Source organism: Nelumbo lutea, chromosome 4 (genome assembly GCF_056320005.1).
Source record: "Nelumbo lutea isolate HS-2025 chromosome 4, American lotus-T2T, whole genome shotgun sequence".
Classification (NCBI taxonomy): Eukaryota; Viridiplantae; Streptophyta; class Magnoliopsida; order Proteales; family Nelumbonaceae; genus Nelumbo; species Nelumbo lutea.
The window spans coordinates 12317129-12334237 of record NC_142687.1 but is presented as its reverse complement, the minus strand read 5'-3'; the positions used below and the strand labels follow the sequence as shown (position 1 = coordinate 12334237).

Genomic DNA, 17109 nt, shown 5'->3' with positions numbered 1-17109 from the left:
TACCCAACAAAATATGCCAAGCATCCATGTCTACAATATCACAATATACTTCATCATTGTACTTATCAATAGAAAATGGTACCTTGCAACAGCGTTCCTCCACTCGTACGCCGCCTCCTTCCTTAATCCACCCAATTGTGTATGGGTTTGGATGTTTTTCAGTTGTATGACATCCCTACAAATAATATTTTCTTGGCTACCACTATCAATAATTAAATCAAATAATTTACCATTGACAGTACATCTAGTACGGAACAATCTATGCCTTTGAGAGGTATCTTGATTTTTTTGGGACAGCATTAATTTTCTCACAACACAAGTATACTCTTCATGTCCGTATGGACCCTCTTCATCTTCCCCATCAGGTCCATAGTATACTTCCTCCTCCACATCTTCTTCCTTCTCCCTTTCTATCATATTAGCTGCCTTCCTTCTGGGACAGTCACTGGATCTATGTCCAACCTCATTACATTTAAAGCATTTAAAAGGAGCAGGCTTTGCATAGGGATTACTGGGTTTAGGAGGGTTGGAAGGGTTACCTCAAGTATGTCCTCCTGTGATAACCTTATCGGCGTTAGCTGTACCTGTCGGGTGAGAAGGTTGTACTGCCGGTACTGATTTGTTCCTGTCAACAGTTGCCGGTCTGTTGTCGCTCCCGTTGTACCGGCGATAATTATCACTACGTGCCTTTTCTTGGAACATCAACTCTGCTTTCAAGGCTAGGTTCCTTGCTTCCTACATACTAAGAACCATCTGTACACCAATTTTATCTCTGATGGACAGTCTCAAACCGCTCAGGTAACGGGCTGCCTGCTAGTTGTCACTTTCAGATAATTGATTTCTTTCAGCTAATATCAAAAAGTCATATGTATATTCATTAACACTACGGGAACCCTACGCACACTGTTGGTAAGATTCGAACATGTATTATTCATAATCTGGAGGTAAAAATCTACCTCTTATAAGCTATTTCATGCACCTCCAGGTTCGAACAGGACCCCTTCCTTCTCTGATCCGGGTCTCTCTCATGCGTTCCCACCAAACAGATGCGCCTCCCTTTAATCGGAAAGATACCAATTTTACCCTTCGTTCCTCTGGTATCTCCATGTACTCAAAGAAACGATCGACTTCTGTTATCTAATTTAGAAGTCCCTCTATGCCAACATCTCCACTAAAAGTAGGAATATCTACCTTGATATTAAATTCATCATTATTCCTATGGGGATTGAAATTACCTTGATTGTGCCAATTTCTGTCATTTCTGTTGTTGCCGGGAAGAACTGGAGCACCACCGAATTCTAACTCATCATCATTGTCGTCGTCAAAGAACTGGACGTCGAAACGCAACATTGACGGGTGGTCTGTCGTGGTCGTCTCCTTCGATTGAATGTGGATTCTCCCAGTTCCGTGGAACAACCTCCCATAACAAGGTTCGCAGTTGTTCAGCCATCTCTACCAACTGCTGTTCAATGTTATGTGTGGTCGTGCGCTACTCTTCGATTGCTCTCCAAACAGCTGGGAACCCCTGATCTCCGTCACGGGGTGGGTTGCGACTACTATCGTCTTGGTTGGCCATCTGACTGGGCGAACTCCCTGCTCTGATACCACCTAACATAGCATGGGAAACAATAAACCGGTCTGGCTAGACAAGCACCAGGCGAGCACAAGCTTCTAGCGAAGCAAGAAAGAAAATCTCTAGAGGAGAGAGAAAAGGTGGTGAAAATTAAAGAGTAAATCTGAAGTGTGTATTAACTAAAAACAATAGTAGTATTTATAATACATCTGGAAATCATAGAATAACTAGGAAATATTAACTAAGATAGTTATCAAAACATCTAATCTGGATAGGATCGAATTCTTCTTGATCTTGATCTTGATAGGATCAGATTCTTTTTCATGATCTTCACCGTTCAATCTCCATGCATGAATCTTGGAAGTCTTGAATTATCCTGATCTCTAGAATTCTTGATTTTCTTGAATTCTTGAATTCTTGATGGATCTTGAATCCTTTCTTGACTTATCTCTTTCTTGGATCTTGACTTATCCTTATCCTAGGAGCTGCCGCCCTTAAGGTGATGTGGGCCTTGGGATGGGCCTCCATCAAAAGCATAGACATTTTTTCTTGAAAATCAGTCTCAAAAAGCGTCCACCACATGTTAAAAGGACAAACATTTTACATGGTGTTTAGAAAGATATAAATGGTTGGTGGCATTTAGCTGTTTTCACTATGTTGCTATGGGGATGCCACTAAAAGAGAAGCTTGATGGGAAAATCGTTTTTTAGGCTTTTAAGACAGTTATTTTGGGCTTTTAGGGATTTTCAATAAACATGGTTTACAGACTGTCTGTCTGGATGGGGCCCATTTGTAAAGCCAGAAGCCAAAACCCTCATATGGACCTTGTAACTAAATCCAATAAATATACTTTTCTATTTTTTTTTCTTATTTTCACCGATATTTTCCCATTGAAGTTATTCTTCTTCTTTAGAGAGAGTATATGTGTGTTTTCATAGCACACAGGCTACTCAAATTATTCATGACAACATGGAGCTCGGATCTACTAAATTACTGCCCACAAGAAATACCCACACCCTACCTACTTCATGTAAAAGAGAGGCCCGTGTAGGGGGAAGGGAGAAAGGAGAGAGAGTTGAATGAAAAAAGTAAGGAAATGGTTGTGATAGAGTTATGGGGGTTCAAATTCAGCTACCAGACAGAATAAGCAGATTTGGTTTGATTTATATGATTTTCAGTCAATTTGGTTTTAATCTTTACAAAAATTCGATTTTCAATTTACTGTTTTCTTTGAAAAAATCAAGCAAATCGAACCAATAACCGAATAGACTGATATATTTATTAACTTGTCGGTCTTGTTAATGGGTTGATTGGTTAGAATGCCTAAACCAAAATGTCGATTAGGTTTTTGGTTCTAACAGTCCGAACTGAACCGAATCGATTGAATGAACACCCCTAAACAGGGTAGGATGCACGTGAGGTCTCTTATTGTGAGAGTCTGCAGTTACACGGGTTTGATCCTGTTCCTCCATATTCAGACTTTGGAGGGACACCATGTGACCATGTGACTCTCAGCTACTAGGTTATTGACTTTTGACTTCCAAACTAGGAGTGTATTACGTGAAATTTCATACACAAACACGCATGCATACACTAATCGGTTCAGTTCAATTTTTCGATTTTGATGAACACCCAAAGTTACAACAAAAAATGAATGTATCCTAACAATTTAGCTTATTAGGGCATCCAATCTTGGAAGTAGTAAGTTCATGAGTTGAGCATGCCATGTGTAGTTTGGGCCTTTGGGGTCGTTCCCATTTAACTCAAGATCCTTTGAGATTTGATAGGATCCCACAAAAGCACCTCATTTGTGTAGACAAGCTTTTAAGTCAAAAAAGAACGGTGGTAAGCACATAAGCTTCTTGTGTTTGTGTAATTGTGTTTATATTTGTTTGTTTTTCTTATGAACTCCTAATCAGCTAGTAGCATATTATTAACCAATTCCTATATGGGATGTCTCTCATCCAATAAACTGTTCTCCTACACCCATAACTTTTATGGTATAAACGCTACAAATAACAAGTTTTAACCTTCGGTCTTCGGGTTAAATTGCAACTGATCCACCATCACACCTTGCTTCAATTACTACAAGGAGTGAGTCTTTTTCCCTTTTCCATGTCAGTGTCTTGGTTTGAACAATTTCATTTAGCCAGACAGTAGAAGACTCTTTCCCAATTAGATCGTAGAGGATTCACTACTAAGAGGAAATCCAGGATCTCCAGAATTATTTGACCACGGAGCTGCTGCAACTTGTGCAGGCATGACCTAGCTTGACCCAAGTTTTGCACAAATTGGGCTTAAATTCTCATGCTCTAAATGGACCCGGGCCTGTTGGGTTATGTCAGGTTTAGTTCGAGTTGGGCTTGGCTTGGCATATTCGGGCTTTGACCTAGAATTCACATCTCCACCCCACAGCATATTCCCGCTGTGTATTGAGAACATCTCCCGATGATAATACCATACACGGCAGTGATGTGCTGTGGGGCATTGTGAGGTGGCTCCTTGTGGGGCGGAGATGTGATCTCAAGGTCTAGGTCTTAAGGTGAACCCCGCATAACCCTAAGCCCGACCAACTGCACAGGTTGCGTTGCACCCCAACGGCCCTACCTGACCATTACGTTGGCCCAATGGCTACTTCAATAAACTTGGATCTTAATGACTCGACTTGAGGGCTGGTTTTAATGGAGTAACCTTGAAACTTGGCAGGTGAAGGCGGGCTAATACATGATAACCGGTATAGAAAGTGTGCAGTTCTTTCTATGGACATAATGTGCAATTATGTAGACCAGGAAAAAGATCTGAGATTTGACTGTGTTAGCCGAATATCAGAGTGGACAAGCCAATGGATAAACCAGAACAACGGAGAGAGAGAGAGAGAGAGAGAGAGAGAGAGATATTCTTCCCCTGAAAAGATTTGATCTATGATCTATCATATACAGATACATGGGTAACAAAGAAAAACAAAACAACTAAACACGGTATATCATCCCCACCTCAAGAGTTGAGACATGGGGAATGTTAAGTGCATAAGTAGGACCCCTGCAGTTTCTCCTAAGGAAATCATAACCAACATCTATGACCAGCTTTTTTATTAGACTTGACCCCCGCTTTGCCCTCACGTAGGAATGTCCAAGGATGAATGCCATTCCTGCCTCTCTCGCTTCCATCAGTTCTCGCAGCTCTTCTCGCGTGCTCGTGTCAATCTTTGGGCTCTCAGGCACCACAAATCTCACTCTTTTCTTTGGCCTCACCGGCGATTGTATCTCCCTCAGCTCTGATGGGCCTGCAATTTCAGCAAAATCCCCATCATCTTCACACATCCGCACCCCTTCTAAATGCGTTGAAGACGTGCCAACAACTGTCATTTTTTCATCATCCTTCTCCAAATCTACTGGTCCTCCATTGGGTTCTGCTTTCTCTGAACGGATAAACTCTGCTATACTACAAACAAGATCCTTCTCGAACTCCAAGTCATCCTTCTGCACGTCACGATACCCATAACGTACAATACACCTATAAAGTCTGTACTCTTTTGGGCCAATACGTCCAACAAGGAAACGTTCCTCAGGTCGAACATATGGCACAGGGACAGACTTGATGCAGAGGAAGACTAGTACCTGGTGGAAGGCTGGGAGGTTAGTGACAAAGTGAGAGAAAATGGCTGGGATCCCAGAGACAAGACCAGTGTTAATGAGCCCAATGCCTCGTACGCGCACAATTCCCAAGCTGGGACCCAAGCTCAGGAGCCAATTTATAGAAACCTTGTTTTGGACATCATACTCGTACTTCTTGATTGTGCCATAGTGCCAGACATACATGACAATCAAAAAGATGAAGGCAAGAGCAACGGGGACCCATGCCCCTTCCAGGAATTTTATGAGGGAGGCTGAGAAGTAGAGAGCCTCGATTGTGCCAAAGAAGAATATGAAGGAAACAGCTAGGAACACACTTCGATGCCAGCAGAGAACTATAACTAGGGACATCAAGCAGGTGGTGACCAGCATGACTGTTATGACTGCCAAACCTGTTCAAGAGGCAACAGTAAGGAGTACATCAGCAATAAACACTAGTACAGTAGTAAGCGAATCAAGAAAAACTTGGACCTTCCTTATGTAGATTGTAGATTGTAGACTACCCCTATTGTTCCTTGTATTGCATACACCTTTAGTTGTCAAATGGACTCCAAAAAGGAAGTTACTGCTTGAGATTGATCATCCAAAGAACAACTTTGTCTTCCTATTGAAACCCGCATCAGGGGAAATGATTGGGGATAAAGACTAATACCACTAAACCATCCAAATGATGGGCATACCTGCTGCGTTTCCCATTCGCTTTGTGTCTCTGAATCCAACTGTAACTGCCAAACATAGCAGCATTAAAATCCAGTTGATCTCGGGGATGTAAATCTGGCCATGCATTTTAGATGATGTGTGAACTATTTTCACTCTTGGGAAGCAGCTCAAAGCGGAGCATTGTTTAATTATTGAGAAAGTCCCAGTGATGACGGCTTGGCTTCCCACAACTGCTGCAAGTATGGCTATCACAAGGACTGGCCATCTTATTTCCTCTGATCCATCAAAACTTTCTCTCAGCCACAACTAGGAGGTTCATTTGAATTTTTATTACTAAAATACATGGCATGGAAATTACCTGGTACTGATACATAGAATCCAATATGGTAGTCATTTTCAATAATGTGATGCTTGGACAGATAAGCAGCTTGTCCCATATATGCCAATATCAAGGATGGATAAACCACAGAGGTGAAAGCAATCTGCAGATAGGCCAGAATCAATTAGAGAGAGAGCTTCAATATCTCATATCAAAGCAAAAGATAATTGAGTTGTTCAGAGATTACCAAGAGGTCCAGAACCCAGCCAGCCTGGGCCCATGTAAACCTGTATGTTTCTGGCATGGGGTGCAAGCCAGGTTGGGCCCAGTTTAGCACCTTATCATAAAGTTTACAGACTGAGTGGGTGGCTGGGATTCCGGGCCTATTTGCCTATATTAAATATGGCACTAAGCAGAACAGTTCAAGCCCATAAATTTGTGGGGCTGGGGGGAGGGGGGGGGGGTGATCACACCTAAGACTCAGTTGGAAATAGGCAAGTGGAGAGAGGTGAATTTCCCCAGGTTTATTTTTACCCTGTTAATTTGTATTATTGAAATAAAAATTGTTTAAAGTGCTCTACAACTTCCAGTCTCCCACTTGTAATAAGTTGGCAAATTCCCAGGTCACACATGGGTCTTGAACATGTGTTTCTATTGTACGTGCAGGTTGTGCACAGCAAGTGTGTATAGCAGATCCAGACTCCCAAAAGGATTCCATGTCTATACCCTTTCGACCTATTTAAAGGAAAAGTTATAGGCAAAAAGACCTAGCCACAGGTCTAAAACAACCCTTTCATCCGGGAAGTTTTAAATTAAAAAGGACTGCATACACTCTCCTGATGCACATGGACAATCCACAGGGTTCCCCTATTGGATGCATGGTTTAAGTTGGTCACAAAATCTTTACTTGACCTTATTAGGAAACCTTGTATGGTGAGTGAGTTTTCTAGCTGGGTTATGGGGCAAAAGAACAGTGTTCTGATTACCAATAATAAGAAGAAACAAAAGAGGAGTGCTCTGATTACCAATTTGGCCTAAAAGATCTTACTTAAGTTACTATCTGTATTATACACAGCTTCTAAATAAAAAATAAAAAATAAAAAGAAAGCACATGCTAAATTTCATATTTTGTCCTGGCATAGTAACGTCTTTAAAAAAAAGCACTTGTAATAGGATAACCCCCACCCACCCTTTTGTTGAACGGGTAAGGGGGGGGAGAGAGAGAGAGGTCAAATAGGAAATGTAGATAGACCCTATAGATTTAGATGGAAGTACATGAAGTTGAAATTCAATCAAGATTGATGGTCCAAACAAAGTTTTTAATACATTCATCAGCACAGAACAAAAAGAAATGGAAAAGAATGTTTGAAAAGTTTTTCCAGTAAAAAAATTCAAATGTCAATATCAAATGAACGGAGAGAAAGTTAAATGAGAGGAGCATAAAAATGTCATGACAAGAAATAACACAAAGGTGAGCAGACCATCCAAAATAATAATAGAAGATTGACAACAACCAATCACCAAATTACTATACCAAGGACAGTTTCCATTAATACATATAGACACCATTTACCTTGATTGACAACTGGGAAAAGTGTCCAAGATCAGCAAACATAGCTTCTGAACCTGCAAGAAGTGAAATGAGCATTAGAAAAATGCATTCTCCTGGGTGGCATGAAAAATGTATAGTCAATAGCATACTAATATACCTGTAATACATAACAGGATTCCACCTAAGGACATCCAACCCCTCCTTTGGGTTTTCTTCAAAAACTTGTACATGTAATAAGGAGATAGTGCTTGATACACGTAAGGATTCCAGTGGAAGATATTATATACACCAATCACACTGATGCATAAGAGCCATGTTATAATGATTGGTGCAAACAGGAACCCTACCCTGTGAGTGCCATAATGTTGGAGGGCAAACAAACACACCAGTATGACACAGGCAACTGGAACCTCTACATCTGAAAATTTGCAGAAATTGAAAATTAGAAAAATTGAAATCAAACCATGAAATACACTATTTGGTCATATGCACTAACATAGTATGGAATGAACAGGGTAATAGATATATGATTAAATTACAATAACGATCTTGGCATGTCATGAAATAGGTAAAAGGATTATATAGGGACATTTCGATTTAACCTTAACTGCTTTCAAAAGGCAGAATAGTGCTTGTTTGCAGTATTAATCATGGCAGGTTCCAAATTTTGATGAAGTTAAGACACCTAGGTGATTGCCTAATGAATTAGGTGAATAAGAATAGGTGTAATATTCATCATATCCAATAAATACAGTATACATCTTCGATTATGATTTTTTTTGATAAATATGCTTATTTCTTCAAATTTTTTGTGAAGTATGTTTATTCTTCAATTATTATATTAACTAGTCATCAAGTTGGCTACACTAACAGCTTTCTAATGTACCCAATATGAGGACCATAGTGAAGTGCTGGTAAACTGAAATTACACAAATAGAAATGGTCAACGAGCTGGCAGATTAGTGCAGACCAACCTAAAGTTGGTTAGGTAATGATACTGCTTTCCTGACACACATGCTCAGATAAGTATATATATGAAAAGGAGCCATTACTTGGCATGATGGTAAAACTCAGGCTGACAAGTGTGGGAACGCAGGTTCAAGTCAGAGATCAGACACTCTGTGCACAAAATACCAATGGTTAGGTCTATGTCCAGTCCACCCCTCCAAATGCCCCAGATAGTTCGGACAATTGTGTAATGACCACATAATATAAAAGTAGACACTCAAAACATAGTTTTAATTGAGTTATCTTGCTAATGAAAAAACAGTTAGTCTCTTATAAGGTGTTCAACTCCTAGTATTTGAGAATCTCTAAACCTTATCACTGTCATTGAGGATCTTTTCACTACCTGACAAACCAGAGCATATGCATTATCAAAGACAATAGCTGTTTTTTCCCCTTCCATAAGTTCCAAAAAACAATAAAACTGGCATTTCCAGTAAGATAATCCACCATTCTAATTTTGCAGTTCTTAATGGATTAGTTTTGTGAGGCAAAGTTTCAAAATAAACCATCCTAAATGACATAAAGGATGTTATGTGCATCAAAATAAAATTATTAGCAAGGTTTAAACCCTTAAACAACCACCCTGCAAGTTACCAGATGATATGACACTGTTTTCAAATTGGAATAGGCTTGTAATCAAATGAAAGCTGACCCCTAAGAAAAGAAAAAAAAATAACAGTAACAAAGATACTGGTTATATTCTAAGACGGTTGAAAAAGAATGGAAGAACAAAGGGTGATTCTTAAATAGAAATTAACACTTGAGCAAAGGCCATACTTTGCAAGGATATGGAAGCACATCAGACTTTAGGTGCATGTATGTAACTCATTGGCACTTCCACATTAGATGCATATTACTAAACAATACACAATGCAAATTACTAAACATGGTGGTGTCTCAAGTGAACCTGAGAATGCTAAATGTCTGAAGTTTGTTATTTTGGAATGCAGTCACAATTAAACAGGTGGGTGGAATTTTACATAGTGTTGTTACAAGGAAAGAAAAGAAAAAGAAAGTGCTACAGCAAAGAGATCCAGAAGGAGAGGCAATCGCTATGGTCATTCTCTGCATTTGTTAGTTTGATGACTTTACTCTGGAGTGGGCTGTCTAATCATAGAAGAGTTGTTGAAGAGGCTTTGAAACGAAGTGTGGCATTGGTGACTCATCCTAAGACAAGTGGCTTCAGAAGGTTGAGAAAAAACAAGAATTTTGCACAGTAGAAAATGTAAAAGTAACAGCAACTAAAGAAGATATTGAAAGTAATGCCCCCCAAAAAAAGAAGATATTGACAAAAATCCAAATGATGTAAGTATCCATCACCACCTCTTCATGATAAAGGGTATACATATTATGGTTTTTAATTTTCCATGTATGACTTTTTTATCAGACAAATTGTTACATATTGGTTTTCCAGATGTTTAGAGAGTGGTTCTTGAACCCTTTGCAAGAATTAGTTAAGTCACACAACCCAAGCCAGAGAGTGCAGTTGAGACAGGTACCAATCAATATGATGGCAATGCATACAAAACCTATGAAAGAATTACCTACCAAAATGTCAGTAATACTCTTAAAGGGCCATTATCCAATATGCCCACTCTCAGACTCAAAAAACCCCTCCTCACACTTGTCAGGTAAAGATTTTATGGCTGCACTAATAAATGGCCCTTGTAACTTGCACAATACATATATAATGTATGTAATAAAGCATGTTCTTACTTCTTAATATCATGATAGTGGGGATACCATACTATTACTGAAAATGTAACATATATGCAGGAATAAGCATCTGGGTGAAATGGATCAACTTTACACTTAGTAACCTAGAAAAGTTTGCAATTATAATGTTGAAACCATAATGCATTCAGATGCACACAAAAGGAAAAAAGTAAATTTGTGCTGTATGATGCTGGACAGCTCATGCTTGTCTACCACAAGTTTGAGGCCAGAACAAAAACAAAACAGGAAAAAAAAAAAAAAAAAAAGAACTTATCATCAAAAGACGACCGAGAAATCCAAGTCCTATGGGCCACATTTTGTTGAACTATAATGGAATGGTTAGAATTGCATCATCAAATGGTGTCTTCCTATAGAAATAAGCCAACATGAAAATGATCCAGGACATGAACGTACAGGAAAATATACAAAGGTAGCGAAAGGGATGGCAGCTATGACAAATATGTCAACTGTAAATATGACAGGAGTGCCTAATGATGATCACAAGGAAATGAATGACATTCTCAAGGAGATAATGCATCGGCTTCAACCATGACATTACGTAGGCAGAGATCAATCATGATCAGTAATATAAGATTTAGTGATCATGACAGTATGTAGGCAGGGGCTAATTGGTATATAAAATCTGTAGTAAAAGGCATACATCAATAATCTATCAAGAAAAAAATATATATTTATCAAAAAAAATCCATCAAAAAATACGCATACACTAATATTGACCACCCCAGGGTTATGGCATCTACCATGTGGCTTAACTTGGACCAGATTATTTCCCTTTGAAGGGAACCAGAGGAACCGCTTTTTTCAACCTAATATTTTCCATTCCTCAGCTAATCAAACAGCACAGGAGAATGGGCATGCTATATTGGAATCTATAAAGTCACTTCTCTTTGCTGTTATTAATAAATGAAAAAAAAAAAGAGGAACAGAGAGTTTTAACTCCGAGAAATTAGCTCTACATGCTTCAAGCAATCAATCAAGGATTGTTACAAATTTTTATTTATGCAATGTCAATAAGCTAAGACCTCTTTATCTAAGCTATCTCCATCCTCCATTGTTCCCACCGGTGGAATGGTTGCTGTGGAATGAATCTTTTTAATTATAGTACAACAGATTTTGGAATGAAAAATGACTAGGAGGGTGAAGACAGTAATAGCACTTCAAGTAAGCTGCAAATGATCTTTTTTTTTTTTTTGATAATTAAGCTGCAAACGATCATTAACCCAACTAAACTAGAGGACCTAACGGATTGGAGGATATTTTATGCTACGTTACAGACAAATTTTACAGTTTCTGATCTATGTAAATTCTGTATCAATTCCATCAAAACTCGACCGAGTAATAGAGTGGTAATTTTTCAAAACAATAGCTTTTGTACTTTCCGACAACTAAACCTGTCCAACTGAGGACAGACAAGACTTTTGGAGTGTTCTTGGTTTCTGGAATAGTGCATTTCTGTATATGTTGCCTCTCTAGCTGCTAATTGATGGCTGCCTAAGTTACCGTCTTCCCAGTTAAGCATTAACCATTAGAAGGGGAAGTTGTCATCTTCTTCAAAGATAAAACCTGACTTAGTTCCTTGCACTAGAAAAGAAGCTCTATTGCCTACGCCAACACTAAAATCTACTTGAGCCAAGAAAGGGCTGCCACCTTCCCTTCTCAAAGAGTCAAAGGTGATTGCAGTAACAGAAAATCCAAGAAAGTTCCATGATCTTACATTTATGCTGCTCCTTGGACATGGAAAGCTCAAGACCCGACACCGCAGAAAAGACTGCAAAGACCACAATCAGATATCCCTCAGGTGAGTTCTCGATTTCAAAACTTAGACGAAATCAACCCACAATAAAGGAATTGTAGGTACCAGAAATTGCAGGAGTGAGGACCCCATCACCAATGACCATGCATGTTCCAATCAAAGCCAGGAAAAGCAGCACTCTCTTCCACACCCTATGCTTCTCTAAGATGGGTTTTAACCTGCCGGGGGTATCAATGTCATCCTTCTTGTACGTCGATAGCTCCTCATCTGCAACCTGGCAATTGGGCAGGAAGCTCACCCTGGCGTGCCGGCACAGCAACGAATACAGCGCAAAAGTTCCGCCTTCGCCATTATCGTCTGCTCGAAGCACGATGAATACATATTTGAGCAGCGGTACCAGCGTTAGCGTCCAGAACACAAAGGACAACACCCCATAAATCTCCGTGTTGGTCTCTGAGTGTTGAATATCCTCTGCAAATGTACTCTTGTAAACGTAAAGAGGAGAAGTACTCAAATCCCCATATACAACGCCCAAGCTCTGATAAGCCAGAGTGAAAACCGTCGCCCATGATTGCTTCTGCTGCAACCACAACAAACAACAACAACAATACGTCCATCAAAAACACGCTCTACAGCACCTCATCTCAGTAGCGCGTATTAGCAAATACCCATCTCACCTTGACAGGACTCCCGTAAATACCACCTTCCAAATCCATGACGGGCTAACTCAAACTCCAAGAAAACCCATTTTCTCCATAACTTGAAGAGACTCCAGAAAAAAAAATCCGGATAAATAAACGACCTTCTCAAGAAGAAATTAAGAACTTTGCAGTAACTGGAGAGAAAAACAAATTTTAAAAATGATATAGGGAACTCAGATTATAATTTTAGGAGTACAATAGGCAGATGAACAACCATCAATGGCGACACCTGAAGAACAAAGACGAGACTCCAGAAGCAAACACAGAAGAGAGTTTTGAAGCGTGGAGACTGGAGAGGGTGGTTGGAATTGAAGCAGACGATTATATGTTTCCCAATTCTCGCTTCACTCCTCAGTCTTCACTTGTTCAGTTCCGCTTTTCTTTTTTCTTTGCTTCTGTTAAATTTGTTCTCCTTCTCCCACTGGTCTCTTTATTTGGGTTACCTTTAATCTGCGCCACTCCACTTGGCTCCCTGAGAAAGTGGAGCAGAGAAAAAGGAAATGGAAGCAGGCAAAACGGGAACTTTTCCTTTTTTAACTTTTAACACAGTATTACGCCGGCTTTTTACTCTTGAATAAAACATGTTGAATTGTTGACTGGATTCTTTACTTTGTTTGTGGCTTGTGGCTTGTGGCTTGTGGCTTGTGGTTGTGGGTGGGGAATACAAATATACAATACAAAGGCCTACGTCACCTTCACCTATCCAATCAACACCGTTGATTTGGAACACTATCGTTATCATTAGTTACTGACTACACATCCAATCCACACCGTCCCCTCAGTCAGAATTCGGAAAGGTTGCCAAAACCAATTAGACATTTCAGGTAGAGCCTCCACCACTGGTCCCGCAAGGCCGACTCTTTAAAAAATGGTTAACTGATTGCCAGTATCCATCAAAACCTAATTTCTGCAGACGTAACCTTCTGGGCTCCGTCTGAAATTGACTCCTAATGTTAGAATGAATGAATGAATGAATGAATGAATACGGGGGATATAATGCCGAAAACTTGGCTCGGAGTCCCATCTCATGCCAGTTTAGATGCAAAGACGGACCCACCTGTACCCCAATTGCCGGACTTGTGGTAGGTTGATCACTAAGTGCTCTCAGGCTCAGCAGAAGGAGAAAACAAGAACTGGAGTCAAAGGTTTATAAGTGCATTTCGTGAAACAAAGAATTAAAGAGAGTAGTTGAGGCATGAATTGGATGTTTTAATGGGCAGAGTCGCAGAGTCAATGTTTGTCAGTGCATCTCCTCGCTTGATTCGAATTCTGTGTAGGGTCCAAACTCCAAACAGGGGAGAAGTTTAACAGCTCACAATCCATTTCCTGATTAGTAGTGCATTGAAGCTCAAAACCATTCAAAATTCCAATTATGACAAGCTGAATCTCTTTGTGTTCGTTCATTTCTTTTCATATAATTGTTTCAAGTTTCAATAATATAGTATAATTGTTTGTTCATTCCATGGACCCCGTTAAATCCACGAAGGAACCAAAATCAAAAGAGACAAGAAGGTCGGCTGCTAGGCAAAGTCACCTTTATAAAGTTTACTTAAAAAAGAAGGGCAACCAATTACCTACTAATCGGTATCGATTCATGGTCATAAATGCCTGAATCAGTGATGATTTATAAAAAAAAAAAAAAGTAACTCTGTGACCGAATTAATCGAGTTTCGTGGACTCAACTCATTCCTACCTTATATTAACATGATTACAATATTATAATCATTGATGTTGATGATGAGAATTAAAGTCGCTTTCGCTGTTTGTTCTTTCAGATTCAGAAACTCGTTTGGGTTAATGGAGAGAACAGAATCGTGATTGAAAGAAACATATGAAGAACAAAAACTTAATTAAAATAATAAAAAAACATAGCAAAGTCTTTTCTCTGAATTTGCACTAAACAATGAATCATCCCTTCGCCATCTTTGTTATGTGAGAGAGAGAGAGAGAGAGCGCGCAAAACCGAGAAGGTTCCAGGAAGCTTACGAATTAAGTTGAGAGGAGAGGACACGTTGCTTTAACTAAGTGGGATTCCCACTGGCGAGTGATCGATCAGTCGCGCCCACGTCTCTATTTTCTGCCATGGTTCTCAATCATACTCTTTACCTGTGCTTTGGCTCTCAGCGAGATATGAGAATGAATCATTCGGCAATAAAATCCAGGTATCTGATCTGGATCCGATATTTTTGCGAGTGAAATATAATAAAGTAAAGAAACAGACAACTTATGTGACGACTCAATCATCCTTTTACGTCTGGCCTGGTGCATTTGCATTGGAAGATATATATAAAATTTAAAAAGAAAGAAGAAAAACAAAGTCAAGAAAATAAAAGATTCCAGATTTGCTTATACTTCTCTAACAGGTTTTCAGGTTTTGGGTATTGATGGTCGAACAGAACAGAATCAGAATGAGTGGTAGATAAAAAAAAAGTACTAGTGAAGAAACCTAGCTGAGTTTTCAGTCAATTAAATTAAATTTGAACGTCAAAGGAACGCTCGGTAACATCAAAATCAATAGAACAACTGGAGTAGTTTGAAATTCCAGCACGATAGCGCATGGAAAAGAAGCTTATAAGCTATCTTAAAATAATCTGTCTAGAAAATGAAGCTCGACGTTCAAAGTAACACTCAATTTCATCCGTTAGGGCCTCAACTTTCAATGACATATCACGCATATATCCTCAACTTTCAAAAACCAACATTCAATTCCATCCGTTACGGGACGGCTGAGCCTGTTCGCCAGTTGTTAAATATTAGAAGTCGGCTCAAAGTAATTTAGGTCCCATTTGGTTCGTGGGAATAGGAGTTTAGGATCAGAATCGGAATGAATCATTCTGATTCCAACAATTTGGTTAGGCGGAATTAAAATCCCATTTTCATTTATGATGAAATGGTCATTACCTCCTCTTTCCTTGGTAATGAAATCAATTATACAATGGAAATCCCCCAAGGCACAAAGAGGTCCATCCTAATCCTAGCTACTAACAGCAGAAGAAATATAATCAAAAAACTGTTGGCACCCTTCAGAGCTAGGGTGCACATAGAAACAACACAAACCATTCAGCAAAGCATGGATAATTAAGAACTTTAGCACAAATATAGTAAGTGTTATCAAATGGATGAAGCTCGGGCTTTGTTGGAAGCTCTATCTCTAGCAACTCAGTTGTTGTTATCAAATGTGATATTTGAAGGTGATGCTGAAACCATATATAAACTCTTGTTGGTTGATCATATCGATCCAACTGTGGCAGTTTATTCATGTTTTAGCCGCTTGTAGGAGTTCTCTTCGACACCTTTCTAATTGCTTGGTGAATTGTGTTTGTCGCTCAGCCAATAAGCCTGCCCACACTGTAGCACAGAAGGGACTATCTCTGGGTCGGCCTTGTATTTAGGTTTGCTTCTCCAGATTTTCTCATTCCTATTCTTGTAGGCGATTCTTCATCAAGCTAAAGTAATGAAACAGCCTACTGGCTTCTTCTCAGAAAAAAAAAAAGGTAATTGGTTTATTCGGCCAAAAACCAAAGTTTTAAATAAACAACTGAACCAAAACTAAAATTTTCGGTTCAGTTTCAATTACAACCAAATTTTCTTAATATATATATATAATACATTTATATTATATTGGTAATGCAAAATTTTCATCCAGAAACTGTTTCTGATGCAAATTTTGTACCACCCTTCTATGTCAATTCTCTCTTATATTAAGTGAGTATCAAATCATCTTTCATTTATTTCCTATTTTACTTCACACAAATAAATAAGACAACCTCAAACTCAAATCTAAACCAAAAACAAACCGCATTTACACCACTGCAAAACAAACAATAGCCCTGAAAACTTCCTCTGAACTTTCAGTTTAACAGTGTAAAGATATTGCAAGATTCGTGATAATCAGATCTCAACTCTCTAACTCTAAAGTGACAAAACCGAACAAATCCAAATTCTGTATTAAGGATATGTCCCCATCCCGCTATCTGCTACTTGCTTGGACCTGGGTCATGGTTCATGTCTTTCTATGAAAACTTCTCTTCACCTTTTTTTTTCTTCTCTTTTATACTGCAACCGCACTTTATAAGAGCGTGGTTCATCTTAGCCCTTGGAAAGCAAAGCTTTATTTAAAGTGAAAATTTTGCTCAAACTTTTATTATATTCAACCATTGGTAATTACTCTATA

At 39.1% G+C, this 17109-nt stretch overlaps 1 protein-coding gene across 5 annotated transcripts; it reads right to left on the bottom strand.

The window, feature by feature from the left end:
• Positions 1-4472: 4472 nt before the first annotated feature.
• Positions 4473-13443, bottom strand: LOC148853960 (potassium transporter 8-like). Of its 5 annotated transcripts, XM_088983457.1 has the most exons (9): positions 13165-13303; positions 12912-13069; positions 12340-12814; positions 12196-12249; positions 7894-8154; positions 7758-7810; positions 6224-6347; positions 5886-6140; positions 4473-5597 (listed from the first exon to the last, which is right to left on the bottom strand). In XM_088983457.1, exons 2-9 carry the CDS (start codon positions 12948-12950, stop codon positions 4543-4545), a joined length of 2316 nt encoding a protein of 771 aa, XP_088839583.1. In that variant the 5' UTR covers positions 12951-13069; positions 13165-13303; the 3' UTR covers positions 4473-4542. The 5 variants fall into 5 exon arrangements, with proteins under 5 accessions (XP_088839583.1, XP_088839582.1, XP_088839584.1 ...); XM_088983456.1 differs by having other exon boundaries at positions 12912-13443; XM_088983458.1 differs by having other exon boundaries at positions 12340-12811; positions 12912-13438.
• Between the last annotated feature and the right edge of the window lie 3666 nt (positions 13444-17109).

Bases quoted from the DNA above. Each gene is read 5' to 3' on its own strand.
- LOC148853960 (XM_088983456.1), bottom strand. From the start codon at position 12,950: ATGGATTTGGAAGGTGGTATTTACGGGAGTCCTGTCAAG. The intron at 12,815-12,911 runs GTGAGATGGGTA...TTGTGGTTGCAG, and splicing joins TTTACGGGAGTCCTGTCAAG to CAGAAGCAATCATGGGCGAC. The intron at 6,348-7,757 runs GTAAATGGTGTC...GCCTATCTGCAG, and splicing joins TTTCCCAGTTGTCAATCAAG to ATTGCTTTCACCTCTGTGGT.